Source organism: Neolamprologus brichardi, chromosome 15 (assembly GCF_056152115.1).
Source record: "Neolamprologus brichardi isolate AB-2024 chromosome 15, ASM5615211v1, whole genome shotgun sequence".
Lineage (NCBI taxonomy): Eukaryota > Metazoa > Chordata > Actinopteri > Cichliformes > Cichlidae > Neolamprologus > Neolamprologus brichardi.
The window spans coordinates 15,327,934-15,354,873 of NC_142118.1; the positions used below are offsets into that span (position 1 = coordinate 15,327,934).

Below are 26,940 nucleotides of genomic sequence, written 5' to 3' on the forward strand. Positions count from 1 at the left end.
TGTTATGTGTAGACGTAACACTGGTTCATCTACTTGAATAGTTCATAGATCAGTGTTACAAACTTTGGAAAGCCTTTCAGAAAGCCTGGAGAACTATTGTTCAAGAGCACTTTAAAAATTATAAGACACATTGTGTTTCTTTGAAGCAAAATATTGGCAGTATAGTGAAACATATTTTGCTTTTTTGAAACATAATATTAAGAAATGAAGGGTAACTCGACACTTCCTGTAGTACTTTGGTGCCTTGGGCTTTCCATTACGACTGGTATGCAACCAAACAAGTATGTCTATATAAAGTTCAATATGTTACCTTATTTGAGCTATGAGACCAGTTTAGAATGCTTTCAAACCTAGAAATTTGAACAGTCTAATTTACAACAGTTTATATTAAACTATGTGTGTCCTTTGATTTAGTCGATGTCAAAACTGAGCTGATCGTCTACAAAGCAAAAAATAATCTAGGATTTTTCTGTTTTATAAATGCGGTGGCATAGGGGTTAACAGGTAACCAGTTTAGGAAAATATACTTTGGTCATGACAGTAAATATACTTCATTTTACTGTGTGGCAGATATAAATATACATTTATATACAATATCATTAACATTTGCCAAATAAGAATTTATAATGCACATCATTAAATTTGAGGAGGAGTCATTTCAAATAAGTATGTATAATTGTTTCCCCCTTTTTTTCAGATTGATTTCACTTATATCAGGTTAGCTTGTTTACGTTGACTTAGGAGAAAGTATTCAGTCACAAAGCATACCGAGAACTGCTTTCACTGGCCACAATTGTAATAAACACAAGGTCTAAGCCACTGGTAATGACAATATTTAATGATAAAATGATTGTTTAAAAAGGCAAATAAACTAAGCACATTAAAAAAAAAAAGAAGAGAAAACTAACCAGATTGTGATTATTTGGGCATATTAAGTAAATCTAGATATGCACACACAATAAAAAAGAGAATTAAATAACTGCATATTTGAAATCATTTATTGTTTTGCAAATAAACATATCACAAATCTGAAAAACTAAAACAAAATCATGCTTTGTTAAATAAAGGAAAATAAACTGGATAGATAAGTAGTGATGTAGTGAAATATTGGCATTTCTAACTCTGTAGAACATGTCATATCAACTTTACTGAATTCAGGTTTATTTATATTTATAGAGTCAAATAAGAGGTATGGAAAGGTAAAGACCCCACAATAATGTTTTTGTCATTTAATAGATAAAATAAACTAAGTGACAGGCTTAAATTGCTAACCTGTCTGAATGAAAATAACCTGAATTATAACATTTTATATCAACTAATAACTCTTTTATTAAAGGTAATTCTCTAGCACAGCTAAGCCCATAGGGTAATCTATACTTAATATGATCATTTCCAGCAAAGCATCACATTGAACACTTTGTAGAAAATGATTCTTTTGCAGTATAATGTTCAATAACTCACTCTTAAAGCAAATTAGACCCATTGACAGCCTCAGCTTTCAAGATTCACCGCATTATCTTTACACAGAAATCTGAGCCTCCTGTAAGGCTGCAGGAGCCACGTCTCTTCATCTGACAGCAGCCACCATCAGCTACACCTGCTCATCACATATTGGACATGAAGATGATTTTTAAATGGGAAGAAAAGCAACTTTATTTTCCCTTTGAGGAATAATCCCCATCAGAATTGAAAAAATATCCAACACCTTGTTGTTAGTTGTTCCCACAAACACCCAGCCTGTGATATTTTGATGTAGCTGTAGGGAGAAATGGAACACCATCAATGCAAGTCCATGTTCTGCTGCTGCTGCTGGAGGGAAAGCTTTGGTATCCACAGATAAATATAAATGAACTCAGGAATTGTCGGTCGGGACGTGCTCGAAGCCTTCGCTCTCCCTCACCAGCGCCCTCTCCAGGATGACGCGGCCCTCCTTGTAGCGCTGGCTCTCCTCTGTGGCGAATTCGTACATCCAACCGAGTTTGCTGTTGCAGTTCTTGCAGCTGACATCACGCACCATGTGCCTCCCCGTCAGCATGACTCTGTCCTGCACCTCGCTGTGCTGCAGATTCACAACCTGGAGAACACCAACCACACGTCACTGTCACTGTACCGCATAATTGCTTTTCTTATTCAACATGATTTATTCCAGGTAACTGGTTTCAGTAAATTAAAAAATATTAAAGTAGTGAAATTGGACTTTTATAGCAAAGCAAATATGAAAGAAAGAGATGAGCTGAAAGACAAAGTGAGAAAATTGTTGAAAAACAAGACAGTGATAATTTTATCTTGATTATAGTGTTTTGTTTGGAAGCCAGAATTGTAACTGAAACTACAGCTTGAATAATTGCACCAACTTTAAATCTCAAAGACAATCAACAAAGACAGATCCAATAACAGCAATTTTGGTTTGAAACTGTTATATGTATTTTGGGTTTTACCTTCATGCAAAACATTTCTGAAAGAAAATCGTCTGGACTATAATATTTATAGGTTTTGTTCACTCAAGCATAAAATATGTTTTTTTTGTTAATGGAAATAACATAAAAATGCCTTCTGTTAAGTAATGTACCACAGACTCTGTGCCTTAGCTAATCACAAACCAATTGTGCCTGCTTACATAGAGCTTTTCTACCCTAACACAGGACTCAAAGCACATTTTACTACAAGCCACATTCACCCATTCATATACAATTTCATACAGTGCTTTGTTCTAACTGTAACAAACACAACCAGTCCAATGCATGAATCATCAGCAATTAGGACAGGATAACATGCAGACTGGACGACCTGGGTTTGAACCTTCTGGCTGGTGGATGACCATCTACCTCCTGAGTCACAGCCACCCTCTTTTAGGGGCTTAAGGGATCCAAAAGGAAGGAAACAAATATGGTGACTTTAAAGTTTCCTAATTTCAGTTAACCGCTATGTGCTTTGACAGACTTTAACTCTTCTAATACTTCTTAATATGAAAGTAATTATTTACATAGCTGCATTAAATATACTAAACAATCACTCTATATAAGTTAAAGTATTTTAACTAAATAACATCAATGTTGTCCAACACATGAGAAACTGATGTACCTTGTTGAAGAGGAAAGCCCGGCCAGTGGCTCCGGTGAAGCGGGTGGAGATGAGCTCAGCTCGGTTGGTCAGGATGGTGTCACAGTTGGCACAAGAGAAGAGGCGAGTCCCACCGATGTGGTCCAAGAAGATACGCCCCATTTTGAAGCTCGGCCTTCATAGTGAAGAAAACAGCCCTGTTGGAGTATGCCTCTCACATCTTTCTTTAGATCGCTCTCACACATACAGTGGGTTTTAAAGTGATGAACAGTGTGAGACTCTTTGATTTTCTTTTCAAGTTTAATGTGCAAGAAACTGACAAAAAAGCCATGTCTCAAATTGGCCACAAATAACAGAAAATGTTTTTACTGTCTGAATGAACACTATCCTTTCAAATAAAAAAATAATTGAAATACTAACATCACAAAGAGATAAATCAGAGGGGTTTAAATATAAAAAGAAATCTTTATGTGCAAGAAAACTTCCTTTTTGTTGGAGTTGCCAGATAAATTTCAATTTGGTACTTTTATACATTAACAGCTGAGTCATTCCATCTGAAATCACAGTGGGCCTTTTGCTCACCCAACCCAGATTTATCGAAAAATGTCACAGTCCAATGACTGGACATAGATAATGATTGCTGTGGAATCAAAGGAGCTTGCAAAGAAAAGCGTCTGGACTTCTTTAAGTTACTTGAAGACGTTTCACCTCTCATCCGAGAGGCTTCTTCAGTTCTAAGGTCAAATGGTGGAGAGTCCCAGATATAAACCTGGTGGGAGTGTCCCCCCACAGAGGGACAAAAGGACCCCCTGATGATCCTCTAATCGCCTGAGCCAAGGTGTGGAACTGGGTGTGGGTCCCAATCAGCCAGAGTTTCGGGTGAGTTCATTGTGAAACCTGGCCCCACCTTATCATGCGAATTCCTGAGGTCAGATGGCCCAGGGTGTGAGTGGGCGTTAAGGCGTCTGGGAAGGGATCTCAAAACTGGATTATAGATGGCAGAGAGTTGGTGTCGTAAACCACCGCCTCTGTTCAAAGATGGTCGCTCACAGTGGACATAGATGGCTTCTTTCACTCCTCTTTCAAACCATCTGTCCTCTCTGTCCAAAATGTGAACATTGGCATCCTCGAAAGAGTGTCCTTTATCCTTAAGATGCAGATGGACAGCTGAATCTTGTCCTGTGGTGGTGGCTCTTCTGTGTTGTGCCATGCGCTTGTGAAGTGGCTGTTTGGTCTCTCCAATGTAGAGGTCTGGGCATTCCTCGCTGCACTGTACGGCATACACCACATTGTTAAATCTGTGTTTTGGCGTTTTGTCTTTTGGGTGAACCAGTTTTTGTCTGAGTGTGTTGCTGGGTCTGAAGTACACCGGGATGTCATGCTTGGAGAAGACTCTCCTGAGTTTCTCTGATACACCGGCTACATAGGGGATGACAATGTTGTTGCGTCTGTCCTTCTTATCCTCCCTCGCTGGTGTCTGATCTTCTTTTCTGTGCCTCTTTGCTGACTTTAAGAAATGAACAATGAACTCACCCGAAACTCTGGCTGATTGGGACCCACACCCAGTTCCACACCTTGGCTCAGGCGATTAGAGGATCATCAGGGGGTCCTTTTGTCCCTCTGTGGGGGGACACTCCCACCAGGTTTATATCTGGGACTCTCCACCATTTGACCTTAGAACTGAAGAAGCCTCTCGGATGAGAGGTGAAACGTCTTCAAGTAACTTAAAGAAGTCCAGACGCTTTTCTTTGCAAGCTCCTTTGACTACGATGACCTGGATGACTGAGAACCTTCACAGACATTGCTGTGGAATATACGCGTCATATAGAAAAAAACAAAAACAGAGCAACCCACCTATTTTCATCCTTCTTTTCCCCCCAAATGAAATCTGAGGCCATGTTTGAACATGAATATCTCATACAACAACAACAACTGGTTTTCCATAAAGTTTATCGCATCGCACTACTATGATAGTCCACACAATATCTGAAAGACTCGAAAATATGTTGATTAGCTCCTTTTAGGTGCTTTTTGATTGTTAGCTTGTGTATTGATAGAAAACGGAACTCAAACAGCTTGTTTTTATTTTGGGGGGTATCCAGACAGAGTAATCAAAAAACAAATATTCACCACTTACTTTTAAAATAAATAAATAAATATGATTTTGTACCGTACTTGTTGTAAAATAAACATGGGGTTTCTGTTTTTAAAGGGACCCCTTAAAGGCATCATCAGGCCGAGAGCTTCGCCAATAACAAGGTTAGGAACATATACAAACTACGTTTCAACATCGACATCGTAAATTATCAAAAAGGATAGTTTTTATAATAAACAAATAATTCAGCTGAAGCGGACGTATACCAAAAACCTTCTCGGAAAACTGTATGAAACGGTAATGCCAAAGTCACCCAAACAATAGCTAAATAAGGATAACCTCAATAGGCCAAAGAAAACCGTTACGTGTGCTCCAAATTTCTCACCTCGCTGCGTTAGCTGAAGAAAACTAAAAAAAACTACGGACGTTTCCCTTGTTTTTAGTCGCCGGGTCGTCTTTATATTCGAGTATTTTCACGTTTCCTCTATTGTTATTGTCGTCAAACTCAGCACAGAGGACAGCGTTTGATGCGATTTCTGTTTTTTTACCCAAGCTACCAAGAATGATATGACAGCTTCCGTTCAGGGGCTTAAAAATAAATCCGAATCAAAACTTTTTTTTTTAATACGGAAACATTTGTGTAAATAATATGTAATTATAAATGTTAGTGCCCTGAAAAATATCTTAATTGGAACAGTAGTCATAAACCTACTTTTTTTCAGCATCTTCTTAAAATAAAGGCTTTTATTTTGGAGTCTCGTTCTCTCCAACGTTTTCCATACTATTTAGTAGCTTGACGCAGCTCCTACCTTTGACCACTAGGGAGCAGCACGTCATACCAAAATAGAAACCCTTTACCAGACCCACATGACTGGATGTTGTGGTATATTTCGTTCCTGCCAATTGAAGCATAAATCCACCAGTTCATTGCTAGATAGATTACCTTCTTTGACTTTTTTTTTTATACATGAAGTACAACTACCCTTAAACTGTACAGAAAGTTTCCCTTGTAGTAAATTTATCCTTTGTAAGATTTACTTTCCATATGTTTTCTTCATTTTAAAGTAAAGGTAAATATGTCAACGAAGGTTGAATCATGTGCTTGTGAGCAAAAACTGCAGACCGGTTTATTTTTAGTCAAAGTTACTGAATTTCAAATTTTCCATTGTGCTAATCTTGCAGTAAACAGTCAGTTTACCTTACAACCAAGATTAACCAATGGGATTTACCCAGGAATGTGTCCATTCAAAATAGAACCACAGCATACTTGCACCACCTGCACCAGCTTTCATTCTGTAGCCTCATTCTCCTTCCATGGCACTTTATATCTCTTCGTCAGACTTTCGTCAGCCCCCTAAAACCCATTTCCTATGTTATAGTGAGTCAAGCCAGGTTTCCAGAATAACACGTGTAGCTCTTTATCCTCTGAGAGGACTCGTTGCATCTGCTGTCACATTAGACTAATGTGCTCTGAACAGCCAGAAAAACAATCAGGAACATTGGACATATTGTCAATCATTCCACTTAGTGTCATATGTGAAGGCAGTCATTTCTCCATGCATTGTCATTTTTCCTTGTTATCTATTTTTGCCACTCTCTTGTTTTGCCACTAATCAGGGATTTGAGGGGTTTTATTGTGACTTTTATGAAAACTATTCCAATACTTCCCCGTATTCATGGGTTTTTCAGTAGATTTAGTACTTTAGTGCAATCTGCCAGTTTACTTTTCTCATTTCAGTGCCTGATACAAAGGCTCCGAAACTTTGTGCATTACTTTTGAAGTTGCTTCTTTTCTCCAACAGCCAATAATAAACTCATGTTTTTAATTTGGTGGTGGTTGGTGTTGAGGAATAAACATTTTTCCCTATTGATTGGTGGTTGCTAGGAGGTCACTGGTTGGTTTCTTTATGGGTACTCTGACAAAAGTCAACAATAGGTGCTCTATTGGCTTGAGATCTGGTGACAGTGGATCCCATTTGTGACATAATAATAATAATAATACATTTTATTTGAGGGCGCCTTTCAGAAACCCAAGGTCACCTTACAAAAAAACACAATTAATAAAAGGAACAATAGTCATAAAATACATAAAATAAGTTAAAATTACAAAACAGAGCGTGACAACAGATAAAAATCAGCGTTAAAGCGAATAAGCCAGTCTAAACAGGTGTGTTTTGAGCTGTGTCTTAAATACGGAAAGGGTGTCAATATTTCTTAGTGCAGGAGGAAGAGAGTTCCAGAGCCGGGGAGCAGAGCGACTGAAAGCTCTGCTCCCCATAGTGATAAGGTGTGAGGACGGAACGGTAAGATGAGTAGCAGATGATGATCTGAGAGGGCGGGAAACAGTGGTGATATGGAGAAGGTCACACAAATATAAAGGAGCAGATTTATGGATACACTTGAATGTGAGAAGTAAGACATGGCGCATTATCCTGCAGCAACAATCCCTAACAATACTCAGGCAGGCTTAAACATTTAAACAATGTTCAGCTGGTCCTAAGGATCCTAAAGTGTCTCAAGAAAATATCCCCCACGCCATTACAGCAACCAGAACAGTTAATATAAGCAGGGTGGATCCATGCTTTCATTTAATTAATACCAAATTCTGACCCTACCATCTGAATTTCACAGCAGAAACTGAGACTCAGACTATCAGATAAGACAGTGCTTTTTTCAATCTTCTGCTGTCCAATTTTGGTAAACCTGTGTGAACTATAGTCTCAATTCTGTCTGCTTAGTTAAGACGAGCTGCATCCAGTGTGGTCTTCTGCTGCTAGAGCTCACCTGCTTCAAGGTTGGACGCATTGTGGATTTAGAGATGCCCTTCTGCATACCTTGGTTGTAACAAGCGGTTATTTCAGTTGCTGTTGTTTTTCTATCAGCTTGAAGCAGTCTGAACATTCTTCTCTGACCTCTTGGTCTAAGGAGCTTGGAAAGAAAAGCATCTGGACTTCTTTAAGTTTCCTTAAAGATGTTTCCCCTCTCATCCAAGAAGCTTCTTCAGTTCTAAGAGCAAATGGTGGAGAGTCCCAGTATTTAAGCCCCATCTGGGACTGTCCACCAATAGCTCTTAGAACTGAAGAAGCTTTTCCAAGCTCCTCAGACTACGATGACCTGGATGACTGAGAACCTTCACAGACATATTCTTTGACCTCTCCTTTCTGCCACTCTGCCACAGGTGCAACACATAGAGATAGGTAACCATTCACACTCACACCTACAGACAACAAATTCATTAGTTAACCTAACAAGCATGTCTTTGGAAGCCACACAGGTATACTCCACACAGAAAAGCAAATTCAAACCCATTACTTTCTTACTTTCTTTGAGCTTATCAGTGTCATTATATCATCATATATCATCTTCAAGCTGTGTCCTTTGAACAAATAGGATAGTCCCTTCCCTGCATGAGGATTTATGGCAGCTATAATTAACTGACTAAGTATAACTGATAATAACTCAGAAAGACGGCTTACTGTAAGCTGAGAGAGCAGGAAGGAAAGAAAGCCACACAGAAGATAAATGAAAACAAAAAATAAGATGCTTCAGCAGCTGCTTCTGATCTCTCTGCTGGGTCTCACGTGGACATCAGGTCTCCACTGTTACTATAGCTCGATCTAATGCTCATGTTTCATGTTTGTTATGATGCTGTTTTGTTTCAATTTGACAAATTATAAATATATATTTTGAAAAGGTTCTGCATGAAATGTAGGAATTATGTATGATTTACCTAAAGTAAATTTTGCAGAAGTCAGGTGTGGAAGGACAGTGCACTGAGATATATTAAAATAAGCTATTTTTAACTCAGTCTGTTAATACTAACATTACTACTTGTACTATTTATTTGCTTATTTTGGTGGTTTAGTTTAAATTATTGGATTTTAATGTATATTTGCTGCTATAGTTATTTATATAGTTATTATAGTTATTAAAAATAATTTAAGTAAAATTAAAATATTCCGTATATGACTGTCCAGTTGGTAAGAGTGATAGCAATACAGGAAGAAGATGTTTGTGTTTGTTGTGCTCCTCTTTTCCAACCTAGAGTGGTCGGCAATTGAATAAATAGTAATACTTTTGCCAGAAATGCTCCACAGGGCCTTGAACTTCTGTACTTTGAAGTATTTTTATCATTTGTTATCTCTTCATGTTTTCTAGCAGTCGGACTGCCGTGCTCTCAGATGATCCCTTCGCAGGAGCCTCCTTCAACTGGTAAATTAGACAAGCATATGGTTTTATGAACAGCCTTCAGGAGAAAAAAGCTCCACAGCTGACTCTATAATACTGATCTTTATGATAAACTACAACTCAGCCATGAAGTGTCTGACCATGCAAAGGTACAGAGCAGGGTTGGTGAGTGCTGAGGTACATAGTGCATAAAGCTCTGCTGACTCATTACTGTAGTCCTAAACATCCTCTTGCATTAACAACAACAACACAAAAACTGCACTGGGAGATCGATGAGCAGCTCTTGTAGGTGTAATGATTAAGTCTGAGTAGAGCGTTTAGCATGATTACTAGATAGTTTTAGTAAACTTTCCTGTTATCACAGTTTTGAATCCAGCAGCTTTATGTGAACTTTTTAAAACTTTTACTGGGATATAAATAAATGTAGGTTATAATAAATTTATATATAAAAATAAATAAAACAACTTCCCTGCTGCACACACTAATGTAACACCATCATGGGGCGATCGTGGCTCAAGAGTTGGGAGTTCGCCTTGTAATCGGAAGGTTGCCGGTTCGAGCCCCAGCTTGGACGGTCTCGGTCGTTGTGTCCTAGGCAAGACACTTCACCCATTGCCTACTAGTGGTGGTCAGAGGTCCCGGTGGCGCCAGTGTCCGGCAGCCTCGCCTCTGTCTGTGGCTACAATGTAGCTTGCCATCACCAGTGTGTGAATGGGTGGATGACTGGTTGTGCAAAGCGCTTTGGGGTCCTTAGGGACTAGTAAAGTGCTATATACAAATACAGGCCATTTACCATTCGTACCTTTACCCACATTTGGTAACTAGGCTAATCAGCTGCATCGTTATATTTTTTGCAATTTTTTCAGTTAATGTTGTTAGGCCCTCAGATGTGGGTCTGCTTTCCGCCATTGGACTTCACATGCGCAGGTGAGCACAGTTTACTGTTCAGCTGTGATAGCGCAGTAAAAACCTACACAAACTTTTAAATTCACACTTTGGTCCTTTTCTACAGCACTGAGCTGTCCTCAGTTGTATCAAGACTTAGAGGTAAGTATATATCTTTAACAGCTTCTGACATTATATATTTACCTAATAAAGTCGCTGTTGTTTTTCTGGGCTTCCCGTGGGACATAATGTGAGAGCTTCAATGTGTTCAAGTGTCTCTGGGATAATAAAAAAGTAACCAAATGGCTTGATCCAAGCTTTACCCTCACTAGAATTACAGCACTTTACTAAATACTCATGTCACGAGGCTAATAATTTTTCCCTGTTATACCACAGTGCTTTATCTATACAGCACTGATATGAACACAACGTGATAGTTACTGTTACAAAAACACTGCTATCATGTTTACGTCAACTTGGCAGGGCAGATTAATTTTTATGATTAATCTGCAGTCAGAAAGCTTAAACCTAAACTAGTTTTAACAGCCACACAGAATAAAACACAAAGATACTGTACTGTGATTGAAGGTGAGCAGTAAACTCTTGCATTTAAGAGATTTAGGATATTAAATATTGGCCTCTTTTTCAATCTTTCTACTCTTGGGCCTGTATGATATTTTAATACATAGATATTATCTAATATGCCCATCTAAGGCACATAGTTCTAGCTGTGAGCACAGATTTTTCGGCCCACATGTTGTTCAAACTTTCTGTTTATGAGAGGCAGCCATTTAGAAAGGAAGTTGGCTTAAAGGCAGAAGAGCTTAAAAAGTGTTTCAGCTCTTGTAGCTCTAGTTCAGTTCAATTTAATAGAAATGAATTTATCTAGCACTAACACACAGCCACTTCAAAGTGATCTACTGCATTAAGGCCCAGTACAGGAGAAACAATTCTGCTTTTAGAGCTTATTTTGAACTGCGAATCATGCAAAGCTACCCTAGATGAGTTCAAGAGTGAAAATAGGTTAAAAATGAGTGCTAATGTTAAACTTGTGTTACCTTCTCTCAACCAGAGCTGATGGTTCTGTTCAATCCTGAACTGATTAGTCACCTCTCAGAGGAAACAAACCTTTACACCCCTCAGCCTATACAACACAGGTACAGCGTGTACTTTTTGGCTCATGAGGAAAAGCTATGATTGCATATGGTGGCTTAACTCCTTCATGTTATTTTATTTTTGTAGCACTCTGGTGAATCGGGCAAAGGAACTGTCCCTCTATCTACAGAACAGTCAGGTATATTCTTGCATTTTCCAACCTTAAGGATAAAATTCGATTTTATGCTTTCCATGGTGAATCAAGAAGATATAGCTTATTTGGAAATGAGGGAAATATTAAATATTCACAATAAAAGTATTCTAACCAACCTTCTCAGAAAAAATATATATAATTCAGTGTTTGTTAAAAAAAAACACACACACACCAGAAAACAAAATATATTATCTCATTATTGATTTAATTATTAAAAACTGGAAATTTTGCAGAACTATATGTTTGAACAGGTGTTGTTTTAACCTGCTGTGCCCTGAGAAAAATATCTAAAGATCATACTTGTCATACAATTGACTAAACATGTACCGGTGGATGGTGTTTCTTACAGGTTCAAATTAAAATTATTTCAAGTAAAAGTTCAAAAGTAACCAGCAGTGACTTCCCCCCAACAGGCTCCCAATGTGAATCGGGACTGGAAGTTGGTGCTTCTCTTTGTTCAGTTGGATCAGTTTTGTGCCTGTGAGGACCAGCAGGTAAACAGTGAAAGACTTTACTGAGGTTCCTTAATCTTTAAGAGCTCAATGCCCAGAGTCCAAATCACTTGTTATTCATGTTTTATAGACTTTGTTGCCTTAATACTGTAGTTACAGAGCCCAAGCTATCAATTCTTATCAGTTTCAGACTTGCACTATCCCAACTTCCCTTCATATATGCAGATAAAATTTGTTCTGTAGATATGTTGTCACTGTTGCTATTGCAAAGGTTGCCTTCTATAGCGTTTTTTGGCTACTTAGCATTTCGTATAATTTGATTCACATAACACATTAAAGTATTAGCCGACAACCAAACAAACAAGTGACTGTACTGGTGACTCTCTTGTTGAAAAAAAGGAGCATTAAAGTCACTAAGAGTTCATGGAGTCTGTTGTGTTTGTACTGCAGGTCCCATCAATTATCGAGGCAGTGGTCAAAGAGGTGGATAAGGCTCTGCAGTTGCTGCATTCTCGGGTATGTTTCATATTATACGCATGAAGCAATTTTACCTACAATGTGTTCATAAAATTTGCAAAATTTTATTAACTTCACTGTGCTACAGCTGAAACGGACCATTGTCAGTGTTGCATTATGGGATGGAGAGCATAACACTATGCAGAGCAAGTAAGTTCACTTTTTCTTAACCCGTTTACTTATTTCCTTTAATAGTTTTATTTTCATTTTTTAATTATTCACTGTTGGGGTAGTTTGTTTTCCTTTAAACAGGAGGATCCATATTAAGTTTTAATGAGTAAATGTGTTTCACTGACAGATCATGCCAGTGTTTGGAAACAAACAGTGAAGGGGAGCTCAGGCTCCTGAGAGCCGTGCTGACTCAGTCTCTGCAGGTTTGTCCTTATTTCATGTTCAAATAGTGTTTGGATTTGCTTGAGGGTATAGCTAACCTCTTGCTGATAAATGTTGCTCCTAAACTCCCTTTTTCCAGGAATCTTTGGATGAGCTGTTGGTACAGAAACACTGGTACGGTGACAGAAAAGACTTCACTGTTACCCTTCAGGATATACCTTTCATCACAGACCCATCATTTACTGCTGTGAGTTAAATTCAGATCATATCATCCTTTTATTCTCCTATAATTCCTTTCAATTGCACCATTTTGCAAATCTTTATTAGTGCCTTAGTCACACCTGCAGTTTACTGTGATCATTTCTGTCATCAAAAAAAATGCTAGAGCCTATGCTGACACATTTTTACCGGGCAAAACAAAACCCGAACATTTTTATTGTGATTGAAGAAATTCACCCAACCTTTCTATTTAAAAGCCTTGAGAGAGCAAATATTTATTAAACAGTGACCTATTTAACATTTCTTCATCCATTTTGTTGCAACAGCAGTTGGTCAAATTGAACATGAAGTCAACTTCCTTTTCTAACAGTTTTTTTTGCTTGTGGATGTGTATCTGTGAGGAGCACTTTAACATTAGCTTCTGAATATACAAGCCCCACCCACCTTCTCTTTAGACCTTCTGTTTATGATGGGAAGCCAATCAGAAAGGTTAAAGGGATGTAATAGGGAGCTAAAACAGTTAGTGTAGTAAAACTAAAGAGCTTCAAGAAGGCCCATCAGGGTGATATTAAATCGAGTGTTGTAGTCTATTTGTATGCATTATATAAAAGCTACTTTCAGGTGCTCCCTACGTCACAAGGGATCACCACAGCAGGTAGCTCGCACAGTGGTTTAGCAGGCGTTTTTATGCAGGATACACTTCCTGATTAAGTCCCAAAGGGATTTGTGTCTCATCCCAGCATCTGTGAAAATCGACTCCCAAAGAGTACAACGACTTTGTCTTCTCAGTAGATGATATTAAATGTCTGTGTTTACCTTCCTGAACTGAACTGAAGATATTTTTTATGCACTGTACATTGTCTGTCTTTCTTGCTTTTAACAGAGAGGGAAGCATCTCACTGAGTCTGAAGCATTACAGCACAAAGATAAACTGTTGGTGCAGATGTGGACAAACCTGGTGAGGCTTGGGACTCTCAAAGTCGAATGCACTGGCACTTTCACACCCAGTTACTCTACTCGGTATCCCAGACATGAAAACAATGAGCCTTTTGTCTCTTAGCTGCAGGCCACAGTTGCCCAATATAAAACAAAGGACAACGGTAAGATCTTCACATTGCCATGTCCAAGCGAGGTGAGTAATTTTACAGAAAACCCACTTATATATATGGTAATCACATTAGACACACTGTATTTACAGATGAACATTCTGTGCAGCATATTCCTCCTCCTTAGTTATCTGTCTCCCTCCCTTAGGAACGACCCTACCTGAGGACAGAAGGAAACTCTCCGTCATATCACCACAGCAATATCTCTCCTCTCATGGAGCCTGTGAGTATTGTCTACAGCCAACCCGGACCAGCTTTGGGCCAGCTTTGCACGCTTCCTGTCTATTTCTGATTGTGCTCTGTGTGACTGCTCAGTTTACAGGGACAGAAATGCCCTGTGAGGACTTAAGTCCCTCACCTTCCACACCCACTTCAGGTAAGATGACATTAAAGGCTTTTCTTGAGCACTTAGGTGACCTTAAATTAGCAAAAAAGTAAGACAGATTTTATCCAAGATCTGGCTTTTTATATAACATATTGAAGGTTATTCATTTATTCCCCACTTTAGCACATGGGACTAAAAACTACAAAGTAATACCTCTGACACTGTACAAACTTCAAGTCACAATCTAAGATGCTTTATGATGGAGCTTTGTTTTTGTTGTTTTTTGTGAGATGTCTTGGTTTCCTCAGTCTGTAAAATGTAAAGTATTCTTTAAATCTGCCCTTTCAAATCATCCTAATAGTACCTCCCAGTACATTGATACTATTATACAATATTTGTAGGAAGTTTAATCTTATATATTTTTGTATTTATGTGTATTCTAAATATAATATTATTCTACACTTGTCTTATTAATTTTATTTATTATTCGGACCATTTCTTCTGTTTTTTGCAGTCCACAAACTCAGACCTGGAGACGTGAAAGTTGTTGCTGCTGTTGGCGATTCGTTGACAGTGAGTCATTCTTATCAGCTTCTCATTATTTAGAATTGAATAAGTTGATCCTAAAACTTTTTAAAACCTGCTGTTTTTCAGGCAGGCAATGGCATTGCATCCAGGCCATCTGATATCCTGGATGTCTTGCGTCAATACAGAGGTTTATCCTGGAGGTGAGTCAGGACTCTTCAGGTATCCCATAATGTTGCAGCAAAATACTACTATTAAACTTCCTGGGCTAGTGTGTCACATCATTCATGTATTTAACGTCATGTTTATTTCCCAGCATTGGTGGAGATGAAAACCTGACTAGCGTCACCACTCTGCCCAGTGAGTCATTTAGATAACCAAACACATTGCTCAACATTACGTGGGAATTTTTTTTTATCCTTGATTGTTATTACTATTCATTGTTGTTCGTTATTATTGTTATTACAGACATCTTGAAATATTTCAGCCGAAACCTGACGGGCTACTCTGTTGGCACGGGCCAGCAGGACACACCTCAAGCATTCCTTAACCAGGCTGTGGCAGGAGCAAAAAGCCAGTGAGTCCTTTTTGAAATCTTAACACAAATACCTGCCAAGAGATTTGTTAAAGGTGATACATGAGTGATCATCTTGTAGAATATGTTTTTCTATACTGAATGAGTACAGCTTTTGTTTTTGCTGTTTAAAAGTTTTGTTGATGTTTTGGTTCAACTTTGATAAAATGACTCTTTAACCATCAAAGAATTGTCTCTTACTGTGTTTTTAGTAATGTACCAACCCAAGTGCGTGCTCTGGTGGAAAGAATGAAGAATGACTCTGTATGTTTAAAGATATTTGATCTTTAACAATATTTTTACCTACCAACTCATCAATAGATCTATCTATCTATCTATCTATCTATCTATCTATCTATCTATCTATCTATCTATCTATCTATCTATCTATCTATCTATCTATCTATCTATCTATCTATCTATCTTCACATTTGTGCATGTTGCAGAGGATCAACTTTGAATCAGACTGGAAGGTGATCACCTTTTTCATTGGAGGAAATGACCTGTGTGAGCACTGCTACAACTCTGTAAGTACTGGCATGTAATAAGAACTCATAGGTCATTTTTAAGGAGCCAAAACGGTCACCAAACCCGAAAATTTATTTGTTATATCTTGGTTTGCAGCTACGTTACTCTACAGAAAATTATTTTCGCAATGTCCGAGAAAGCCTGGATTATCTTCACAAGGAGGTAAAATCATCAGGCAGGCTGTCACATTTATATAGATGCAGCTTGTATGCTGGTCCTGGTCAGTGTTAGCATTAGTATTAACTTAGCTAATGTCTGATAGGTGCCTCGGGCTCTGGTGAACTTAGTAGAGCCTCTGCAGATAACACAACTAAGAGAAATGCACAAAGATCCCTCACTTAAATGCCCAACCTGGCTGGTGAAGTGAGTATCACTTTTTTGTATTATGAGATATTAAAAAAAAAATGTAGGTAATGCATTGCTCAGTTGCTCTTTTTTATTGTCCACAGTTATCATTTCATAAATAATCTTAAACTGTTGTGTAACCCCTTGTTATCTCTCCAGGATTATGTGTCCTTGCGTTATTTTGCCAAAGTCCAACTCTGAGGCTCTTCAAATGTTGGAAGACCTTAACAGAAGCTATCAGGTAGAAAAGTCCAGAAAAAGGAAATCTCATTAAAAAAGGAGCCCTAAAGTCAGTCCCCATTGATCATCATTGTTTTCTCTATATTTCAGCGAGTGCTACATGAACTCGTGGAGTCCGGCCGGTATGACACTCGATCAGACTTCACTGTGGTTATCCAGCCTTTTTTCAGAGACATTATTTTCCCCAGGCTGCCGGTCAGTAATAAAGCACAGAGCACAGGATTTACGGGTGTTTATCCACAGCTCACCTTATCCAGTATGTAACAACATGGCCCCTGCAGCAGTACACAAGGATTTTGTCGTTATTCCACTATAAAACCACTGAATCAACGGCTTCCACAGAATCTGTTCAAGCAATTCTGTAAATTATTCTGCAAAGCATAACGTCTAATTTTGATTACCTTAAATCATCAACAAAAGATGTGAAATTTTAAATACTAGCTAACAAGAGAAAGGACTATTGAATTTCTGTAGAAATTCTTGTGAGAAATTGTTTGTGTCACAGCGAGTGGGGTGAGCCGTGTGGAGATAATAAAGGAGGATCCAATTGCAGGCACTTGTAAAGATGTGAAGGTGGTTTATTGAAAATAAAGTACAAAATAGAAAAACGGCAAATGGGACTGCAGACTGTCTAAACTGAGAACAACTAAACTACAAAACACGAATCAGAACACAAACATGAAGGACGATGGACAGCAGGGCGAACACACAAATGAAACACGGTGGATACACAGACGGACCAGCAACTACTACAACAGAAGACACGACTTAAATACACTCAGAGAAACACATGTTAAATCCCAAGTTCTTACAAAAACAGCTTTATTGACATTTTTTAAAAAAGAAAATACTGCAGATTCTGCCTTTTGTTTGTTTTGTTTGTTTTTGTATTTTGAAAGATCTGCTGGTCCTGATCAGATATCTACACAGTAGTTATATTGTGACCGATGCAAGTAGTCCAAAAATCTTAACATTTGCATATTTATTGTGCATTTTTCTCAGGATGGCCGCCCTGATCGCTCTTTTTTTAGTGCTGACTGCTTCCACGTCAGCCAGAAGGCCCAGACCATGATGGCTCGCTCCCTTTGGAACAACATGGTAAATATATGGCAAACAAAAGGGACTCTTTTTGTAAAACACTTATTCTGACCCGTATATATTTTTGCTATTTGATACTTTTATTACTACAAACACGACATAATATGACATGAGTATTTGATTCTGACTGAATATGTGTTTGTCAAGCACCAATAAAGACGTAGTTGCCACACTTCAGCTGTTTCATGTGCTTCTAATTGTGCCATATCAACAAGGATTTTTTTCTTTCTTTTGACATCTCTGCCTGTGCCACTGAAGAGTCTCAGTGGGATCAGCCATCACAAACAGCAGCACTTACCTTCGTTCGTAAACAAAAAGAGGCTGTTACAGTATTTTGCACACATGCCATTTTGCTGTTGACTGCATTATTAATGGCTGTTGGGGATGTTGTTCTGCTTCATGAAAATATTAATAAGTGGGTCACTGCATGGAAAACAACAGTGTTTCACCCCCCACCCAGAATCAGAACATTATATAATAACTGTAATATATCTAATGGAACTAGTACTATGGATATTTTCTGAATTACAAGCTTTCAAAGTACTTAGTGGTGGGTAAAAACCACTATGTGCTCCCTCAACAATGCCATTATAACTACTGATGCTATGTGTACAAGGCAGGAACATTGTAAATATCAGCTGATAAAACTACATTACTAGTATGAGTAGCTGAGCTTATAAAGAATAATATATATTTTCTGTACCCTTGAGACATAAGGATATAAGAATTTATACCGACTAACAAAACTGTATCTGTTAGACATAATCTTGACTATTTAACAGACTGTTAAACTTCCACTGATTTATTGGTACTGAACATTATCCTAACATGATTATAAACACTATAAAGCTTATTTGTTCTAATCATTATGCTTAACATGCTGTGTGCACAAATCACAATTTATTTTTTACTCTCAAAGTTGGAGCCACTGGGCAACAAGACTTCTTTACAGGACTTTTCTGTATCCACTGGCCTGAAATGCCCAAGTCAGGTAGGAGCAAAGTCAACATGTCTTTGTAAATCCTCGTTGGAAAAATTGCTATTCAAACGTAGCTTAGATTACAAATGTTGTGGTGTGTGGCATTTCTTTGTCTAGCCTCTAGCCTCTATAGATACATATCTCTTTGTTATCACTATACATCACAGTTAATTTAAGTTCTTTTTATTCCCAGACTTCACCTTATATTCGGACCTACAACAACAGCAATTACATCTATTCCAGTCCCTCCCCAACACCTCAGCCTAATACAGTGAGTATCTAACTTCCAGGTTTTGAAGGTCTTTATCAAAAAAAGAAAACCAGCAACTTCTATCACGATTAAAATATTTTATTGTTTAAGAGCCAAAGACCTGAATGGGCCATTAAAATTAGCAACCTACCTATTATCAACCTACCAAGTGTCAATCAGAGCTTTTGAACCACCCATCTTCTGTCATTTATCTGGGTTAAAGTTGCTAGGACAGAAGTCTAAGCAGAGGTGTCCAGACCTCTCTCCCCGTAGCTACCTCGTCTACCTCATTCAGGTGTTAGCTGTTCCCAAGCTAGCCAAGAGACATTATCTCTCCTGTGTGTTCTGGTTCTCCCCTGGGGCCTTCTCCTGACAGGACATACCCAAAACCACTCCCCTTGGAGGCTTAAAGGAGGCATGGTCAGGTGCCTGAATGAACTCATATGCATCCTTTCGATGTGTAGTGGTGTGGACTGAAATAGTTGGCTCTGCTCTGAGCTCTTTTTGAATGACTGAGCTCACCCTGGAAGATAATTTTCGACTGCTTGAAAGCTCATCTTTTGGTCAACATACAAAGCTTGTGATTGTCATAAATGCCAGGGCTTGTCTCAAAGCACACATTCAAATTACACACAACATTAAAGCTATAAGATTGTTTAAACCCTAGTAAACAGACTCCCTTTTTTTAGGGTTTGGGCTTTTTTGAAGGTGTCATGCACCAGAGTCTGTTGGGTCTTAGAGGAAGCTCAGAACTGCTTAACACTTATCTAAATAACTAAAATAGATGCCAGTAATGAGCAGCCCGAGGGCTTATGATGGTTTGTCTTGTGCCAGGGACTTGGGTTAGACATGTGGATATTTTGGAATTGGTTCCCAGTATTCTCCTTGTTTTTAATTATTTCTATAATTCAGCTAGTATCTCTTATTATTGTTACAAGGTTTATGCACTTTTGTTGTGTACGTGTCTTTCCCTCATTTACAAATGCTTGCCGAATAAAGCTACAGATCTTAGCCCAATGATACACCCCCCCCCCCCCCCCCCCTTAAAATCGAATTAATGTCTGCTTATTTTCTTTGGGTAAGCATTAGATAGAAACCAGTGCAATGCTTGGACAGACTTTCCATTTTTAAAGGTTAAAAGACACAAATATTGTTTTTAAGAAATGTTATTTTACTGATGCTTCATGAAAGCTAAATGTTTTGATTAATGAGGACTGATTAAAGTATTTTTGGTATTTGCAATTCTTTCAGAACTGGGGAAGTGACTTTTCCTGTGTAAATATTGCACCATCTGACACTGTGCCAACTTCAGGTAAGATGGACACCCACATACACACAGACACACACACACAAGACGTGTCCACTATCTTCCACTTAATGCAATCCCAATTCCAAAAAGCTGGATAGATATTGGAACCAGGGAACTTAAAAGCCAAAAACTTTAAGCTAAAGTACCAAACTTTGCAATAACTAAAACTATGATAACCTATAAGACTAAACTAAAATTCAATTTAATTCAATTTTATTTATATAGTGTCAAATCACCATAACAGTTGCCTCAAGGTGCTTTATGTTGTATTGTAAAGACCCAACAATAACAGACCAACTAAAATGTAAGACATAAATGTGTCGCTCCATCAACACACACAGCTATCACACATTTGTTGTTTTTGTTCTTAAGATGAATTATTCTTAAATGAAGACATTGATTTGACACAAGTAAAAATATGGTTGATTATGTTTATTGTTAGTTAAGAATAAGTTAAGCGAGGGTGAAAAAAGAAAAGAAAAATGATGAGGAAGGGAGGGGGGGAAGAAAGAAAAAATGGGGAGTGATGGAGAGGTGGTAGGAGAGAAAGGGAGAAGAGGGGAGGTGAAAAGAAAGGGATATAAAGGAGGAAAGAGAAAGGAGGAGAGAAACTCCCAACAATCCCCTCTGAGCAAGCACAAGGCGACAGTGGTTAGGAAAAACTCCCTTTAAAGGAGCGATTAAGTGAAGAAGCAAGAGGGTCCCTCGTCCAGAAAAAACAGAAGCATTTCTTCCTTTTTGCCTTCTTTTGCAGGCACTGTTCCTGGAGCTCTTTTTTCTGTAGGATGAGGGTTTTCAGTTCTTTGATTGTTACTGCCATTTCCTCCTCAAGTTTCTTGCATTTTTTCTCCAGTTCTTCTAATTTTGCTTGTTTTTCTGCAAGCTTTTCTTTTAGAGGCCTCCTGTAATAGCTTTGCCTCGTACATGTCTGTATTCCTCTGTTGTACATGTTGTACATGTCTTCTAAGTCGTGATTTCTGCTCTGGATTTCTTGAAGCGTACACTGCAGGTCATCATGTGTTTTCTCCAGTTCTTGCTCTTGAACCTGCATTTCATTGTTTCCTTTCTATACCTTGTTCATCTGAGAAATGTGCTTTGAACATAGATATTTTATACTGGTGAAATGAACCGAATGCCCGCTATTGATGACATAATAAAACATCCACCAGTAAAAAGTAATTAATACTCTGAGTAGTTTTTGAGAAGAGTACTTGAGTATTTTTACTTGTACTTAAGTACAAATTTTGAGTACCCTTTCCACCTCTGGTAGTCCACAAGCTGAGGCCAGCAGACATTAAGGTGGTGGCAGCATTAGGAGACTCTGTGACAGTAAGTGCAATAATAATTATTTCCCCTTTTTAAGCAGAAAAACAAACTTTCTGCATCTTTAAACTGCTGTGTGGTATATTTGTTTTCATAGACAGGCACTGGTGCTAAAGCAAAGAACATATTTGAGCTCAATACAAAGTATAAAGGAGTATCATGGAGGTATGATATTTTCTCATTATACAGGATGATGACTGTTATAAACCAATGTACTGCTGATCGGCTTTTTTCATGTATATCTTAAAGCATTGGAGGTGATGATACTCTGGACACAGTCACAACACTACCAAGTGAGTTTATGCCACTCGTTGGGCAAAAACCAGTTACTTTATGGGACTGAAATAGCCGTTTCTACAACATGGATTCATGGGGTATTTAAAGTCTTTAGATAATTCTTTCTGTTATACGTATGTCTAATAATCTCTGATTTACTGTTGAAAACATCCAATATAAATATAAAGCCTAAAAAGAAATGTTACAGGAATTTTGCCTTTTTAAAACAATTTCTGATTTGCTGTTAAAGATTTTGATTTGAAATTGCAATACAACTTAATAATAAAGATTACATGATAGTTAAAGTTAAATCATTACCCCACTGTGTACAAAGAGAACACCACTCTTGCATATTCTCATTACTCATTTACTTGTATTTCCTCAGACATCTTAAGGAAGTTCAACCCCTCTCTGAAAGGCTTTTCCAAAGGTCAGGGGTTATTGCAGAAACACTTCAACATGGCTGAACCTGGAGTTAAGGCATCGTATGTACACCTCAGTGAAACAAACCTTTCACCGACCCTCTTTCATTTTCTGTAACGTGTTAACGGTCTGTGTATTCACTTGTTCAGAGATATTCCATCACAAGTCCAAGCTCTCATCAAGGCCATAAGAAAAGATACGGTACATGAAAACCGAGTTAGATTTAAAAATGAGTTACATTTAGCAATTTGTTTGTTTTTGATAATCAGTTTTGGTACATGTGCCCCACAGGAGGTGAATTTTGAAAAGGACTGGAAACTTGTGACAATATTTATAGGAGGCAATGACCTCTGCAATTACTGCTTTGATCAAGTAAGTGTTCCCCAAAATTACTGCATTGTACACAAACAACAGTTCACTATGGAACAATAACACAACATGTGCTTAACCTCTGTAGAATAATCTATCGCCCAAGAACTACAGCCATAATCTTAAAATCAGCTTGGATATGCTTTACAAAGAGGTAGGTTATATTTAAAATAGTGAACTATACTGTTATCATGAGTTTAACTAAGTTACATTTCTCTCCGTGTATCTTTAGGTACCGAGGTTGTTGGTTAATGTCGTGGAGATCATGCAGATAAATCTGTTGAAATCAGTTACGAGGAACACTCTGGGCTGCTCACTAATCCAGAGGTTGGTTTTGTAGTGCATGTCTTTTTTGACCTTTTCATAGAAGGAAACAGGGATTTTACATATGTCATGTAAATCACCTTTTCAAATGTGAACAAATAAATGTTCCCTTGTTTTACAGATGAGATTGTTCGGAGATGACGTTTGCGTCTACTGTATCATATCGACTGTATCATATCGACTGTATCATATCGACTGTATTACCATATTTCAATTGGTCAGCTGATAATGTTATTCCTTCTAAGGACAATAAAACAATAATAAAAGGATTTCTTTTTCCAGGACCAGCTGTCCCTGTGTTATCAACCCATCAGAAAAGTCTCCAGAGCTTGAGGAGATGAAACGAATCAATCACGAGTACCAGGTAGGGAAGCAGTTTGTTTTAAAATCATTTCAATAACTTCTTTATTTTTAAAAAAATCCTTTCTGTTATATTTCTTTAGGCTGAGCTCCAGTATCTTGTATCTGGAGATCTCTATGACGGAAAAGAAGACTTTGCTGTCGTACTTCAGCCATTTTTACGTAATTCCTTCATCCCTAAAATTGGAGTGAGTAACTGAGAAACAAACCAAACGCGAATTATCAAATGCACCCATATTGGTACTTTTTTCATTTTTTTCACCAGGAGGGTGAGCCAGATACAAGTTTCTTCTCTGTAGACTGTTTCCACATCAGTGAGCGAGCACATGCTGAGATGGCCATTGGTCTGTGGAATAACATGGTGAGCTGCGGGAAATAATGAACCAAACTGAAGCAGGGTGGTATAGTCTATGCAAACTTTTAACTCAGTAAAAAGTATTAACTTCATGCAAACCTTTCTTTTCGCTTGCCATTTTAAAGATTTCAACTCTTTTTCTTTCTTTCTTACAGTTAGAGCCTATAGGGAGAAAGCAGGCCTACAACAACTTCACATATGACCGCTCCAAAATTCACTGTCCCTCTGAGGTATTTAGGAAGATTTTAGAGAAATTCTACTAATCATGTTGCTACAACTATTTAATAATTAGTTGATTTAATTCCACTTACAATCTATGATTTCAAAAAGAGTTTTTTTTTATTTTAAAAAATATAAAAGTATAAAGTATAAAAAAAAGCAAAACAATTATTATAAATATATATACATATAAATATAGGGGCCACACCTGTCAGCTAAGAACAGGAAACTGAGGCTACAACTTCCACTGATTCACCAAAACTGGACAACTTGGTGTAAACAGCCTGACAGCAATGTCCTTTTTTTTTTTTAACAACAGTATAATAATCTTCTGATGGCTGTTTCCAGCAGGACAGTGTGCCATGTGACAGAGCTCAAATAATCTCATAATCTCTCTCTTTTTTTTTTTTTACCATGATGAGTTTACTGTACTCAAATGCCTCCAGTCAGCAGATTTCAATCCAAAAGAACACCTTGGGGATGTGGTGTAATGAGAGATTTTTTTTAACATGGACGTGCAGTCGACAAATCTGCAGCAACTGTGAGACGCTATCATGTCAATATGGACATGTGAAGATGAATAGGAGAAAATATTTCACAATATGTCAAACGATTTTAAAAAATATAGTGGATTATTCCACAAAATTAAGTTTTATTTCCAGTGTTTTTCCTAAGTTCAGAAATTCTTACATATAGACAGCTCTTGAGCTTTTAACCATTTTATCTTTCCCATAGGCCAGTCCGTTTATCTTCACCAAGATCAACAGTCTTCCAAGTCCATCAGGAACCACACCTACTCCATTTACAGACTCCACCCACAGTTCCAGCTCTGCGTTAACAGCCCCTGTGCTCAACTGTCCCTCCTCCACCCCTGTGTGGGTCCCTGTCCTTGTGGGAATTGTAGGTTTAGTGGTGGGTTTTGCTGCCTGTTGGATAATTCTGTCCCTCGGTCATCGGCGCAAAAGCAAGGCAGAGAGAAAAGAGCTTGAAATGAAAGGAACAGCTTTTTAATGTTGTCTAAAATCGTGTCAAGAATCAAATCAGTGAGCTGAAATCTGGACAAGACTTCATGATGGAATTTAGGTTTGAAGCCATCTCTCAAATATTTAATTTTACTATTAAAATGTTCTTTAAAAGTGCTAGCAGGTGTGTGAAATGTTTGTAATTACTTTGTATTGCACAGACATTTTGAACTATTCATAATTAAAAAAATGTATGAATCCTGACAGTTTGTACATTTCACTCTCATCATACCCATTTTTATTTATTGATGAAATAAAAATGCTTCAGTAGTTGAGTGCGCTTTGATTCATTTGTTTAAAACAGAGTTGAATTTAGTGTTTTTAAATCTTCTAGCAGTTTTTTGTCCAACAAGTGAAGCATTAACTTTGTATAAATATGCAAATATTCTCTAGAGAAGAAATACCACTGGCTCTGGTGATCCCTCTAACCTTTTCAAAGCACCCAGCAGCAATTTGACATTTGTGGTTTAGATTTATATATTGAAGTTGCTCAGCTTATCAGTATTTTCATACTGTTATTCATTATCATGCTACTCTCAGGGTGAACTGGAGTAACTTTGAAGACCACTCATTTCTGGCTGCATCTCAGAAAGCGTTCAATTGGGCAAATTAAGAAAATGTTATGTGACTCCCACCTTACTCATTAATGTCAGTAAGCAAATGTTGCACACATGGAAAACTAAGAAGGTGAACTGGAACATATTTATAATGTATAGTATGTCTATATCACATAGATAAACATTATTTATTGGATTTGTTTATGGAAATATAGATCACATCTTTTTCTTTTCTTTTTTTTCAATTTTTACACAAGCCAAAACTGCTGATGATGCAGCCCATCAGCTTTCATTGGCATTACATTATTTTAAAAATGGCTGAATGACTCATGCCTGTGCCTTAATGTTAAAAAGACCGTATCAATGTTTTTTAGTAAACCTAAAACAACTGTGGCTGCAGTAAAAGTTCGCTTGGGTGCACAAGAACTAATTAATGTTGAGGAATTTAAGTATTTGGGAGTGCTACTAGACTCAAAATTATCCTTTAAAAAACACATTAAAAAGTAGTGAAAACTGTAAATGTTAATATACAGAACTTTAGACATATCCGCACATCATTAACAGACACAGCAGCGATTACCTTCCTGCACTCTATGATATTGGCTCATATTGAATACTGTATTACAAGTTGGTCCTATACGAGGTTTGCTGCTATTGGACCAGTCGAAGTATGCTACAAAAGAGCATTGAAAATATTAGACAAGAAACCTTTTTAATTTCACCATTGTCAAATTTTAGATAAATATAAGTTTCTAAATTTTACTAATTTCAAATTGTTTAAATCTGCCTGTCTAATATACAAAGTTATACATGGTCTAGCGCCTCCACCAATGAGTGATTTTATTAAACAAAATTCTAGCAGCATTGCTGGGTCTTGATTGACTCAAGCCACTGTTAGAGGTGATTCTGAATTGGCATTTAGATGGACTACCTTTTCACAGAATGCTCTGTCATATCAGGGAGTGAGCTTCTGGAATAGTCTTCCACTGTCAGTGAGGGAAAGTACAAGTCTCCCTATCTTTAAGAGTAACTTAAAAGGGTGGCTGAGGGACACACAAATATATGATCATGTTTAACTAATCATGCTTTGTATTGGACGTGAAAAAGAGTTAGTGTATTTACAAAAAGGGGAACAACCATTAGTGTAATGGGTCAGTGCAATATCAGGACAGTCAGGGCATGTGTAATACTGGGGTTTGTGCAATATAATTGATGTGTTTCCTTTACTGTTATCTATATTGTCCTGTGTTGTCCACTCTTCTTGTCATTGTTTGTTCTAATATGATGTGATCACTGTTTTTGTCCTTGTCCCATGATCTGTGAATAGTGTCTCTGTATGTTTTTACTAATTTATCTGTAACACCAACCTGCCAGAG

General features: G+C 37.7%; 2 protein-coding genes across 3 annotated transcripts; one reads left to right on the forward strand and one right to left on the reverse strand.

The window, feature by feature from the left end:
• Nucleotides 1–984: 984 nt before the first annotated feature.
• LOC102798928 (protein yippee-like 5) lies at nt 985–5,732 on the reverse strand. 2 transcript variants are annotated; one of them, XM_087852544.1, is made up of 4 exons: nt 5,541–5,732; nt 3,082–3,235; nt 2,788–2,856; nt 985–2,074 (listed from the first exon to the last, which is right to left on the reverse strand). In XM_087852544.1, the coding sequence occupies exons 2-4, from the start codon at nt 3,220–3,222 to the stop codon at nt 1,853–1,855; spliced, it is 432 nt and encodes a 143-aa protein (XP_087708670.1). In that variant the 5' UTR covers nt 3,223–3,235; nt 5,541–5,732; the 3' UTR covers nt 985–1,852. The 2 variants fall into 2 exon arrangements, with proteins under 2 accessions (XP_087708670.1, XP_006792691.1); XM_006792628.3 differs by lacking the exon at nt 2,788–2,856.
• A 2,945-nt stretch (nt 5,733–8,677) lies between these two features.
• Nucleotides 8,678–25,075, forward strand: LOC102782044 (phospholipase B1, membrane-associated-like). Its single transcript, XM_087852143.1, has 42 exons — nt 8,678–8,747; nt 9,314–9,367; nt 10,210–10,270; nt 10,356–10,390; nt 11,301–11,385; nt 11,471–11,522; nt 11,951–12,031; nt 12,440–12,505; nt 12,594–12,655; nt 12,804–12,879; nt 12,978–13,085; nt 13,941–14,015; nt 14,118–14,189; nt 14,312–14,386; nt 14,479–14,539; nt 15,003–15,061; nt 15,143–15,216; nt 15,330–15,373; nt 15,482–15,590; nt 15,800–15,851; nt 16,034–16,114; nt 16,212–16,277; nt 16,378–16,478; nt 16,620–16,701; nt 16,791–16,895; nt 17,703–17,798; nt 18,718–18,789; nt 18,971–19,048; nt 20,279–20,339; nt 21,607–21,665; nt 21,757–21,824; nt 21,909–21,952; nt 22,321–22,420; nt 22,508–22,559; nt 22,650–22,730; nt 22,816–22,881; nt 22,960–23,054; nt 23,334–23,415; nt 23,495–23,599; nt 23,677–23,772; nt 23,922–23,996; nt 24,721–25,075. Exons 1-42 carry the CDS (start codon nt 8,678–8,680, stop codon nt 24,994–24,996), a joined length of 3,312 nt encoding a protein of 1,103 aa, XP_087708269.1. The 3' UTR covers nt 24,997–25,075.
• The last annotated feature ends 1,865 nt before the right edge of the window (nt 25,076–26,940 follow it).

What these genes read in the sequence shown, in the direction of transcription:
- LOC102798928 (XM_087852544.1), bottom strand. Translation starts at nt 3,222, where the DNA reads ATGGGGCGTATCTTCTTGGACCACATCGGTGGGACTCGCCTCTTCTCT. An exon ending in GGGCTTTCCTCTTCAACAAG is followed by an intron (nt 2,857 to 3,081) that starts GTACATCAGTTT and finishes GGATCCCTTAAG; the next exon opens with CCCCTAAAAGAGGGTGGCTG. An exon ending in GCCAGAAGGTTCAAACCCAG is followed by an intron (nt 2,075 to 2,787) that starts GTCGTCCAGTCT and finishes GGTGTTCTCCAG; the next exon opens with GTTGTGAATCTGCAGCACAG.
- LOC102782044 (XM_087852143.1), top strand. Translation starts at nt 8,678, where the DNA reads ATGAAAACAAAAAATAAGATGCTTCAGCAGCTGCTTCTGATCTCTCTG. An exon ending in ACCTTCCACACCCACTTCAG is followed by an intron (nt 14,540 to 15,002) that starts GTAAGATGACAT and finishes TGTTTTTTGCAG; the next exon opens with TCCACAAACTCAGACCTGGA. An exon ending in GTGAGCACTGCTACAACTCT is followed by an intron (nt 16,115 to 16,211) that starts GTAAGTACTGGC and finishes CTTGGTTTGCAG; the next exon opens with CTACGTTACTCTACAGAAAA.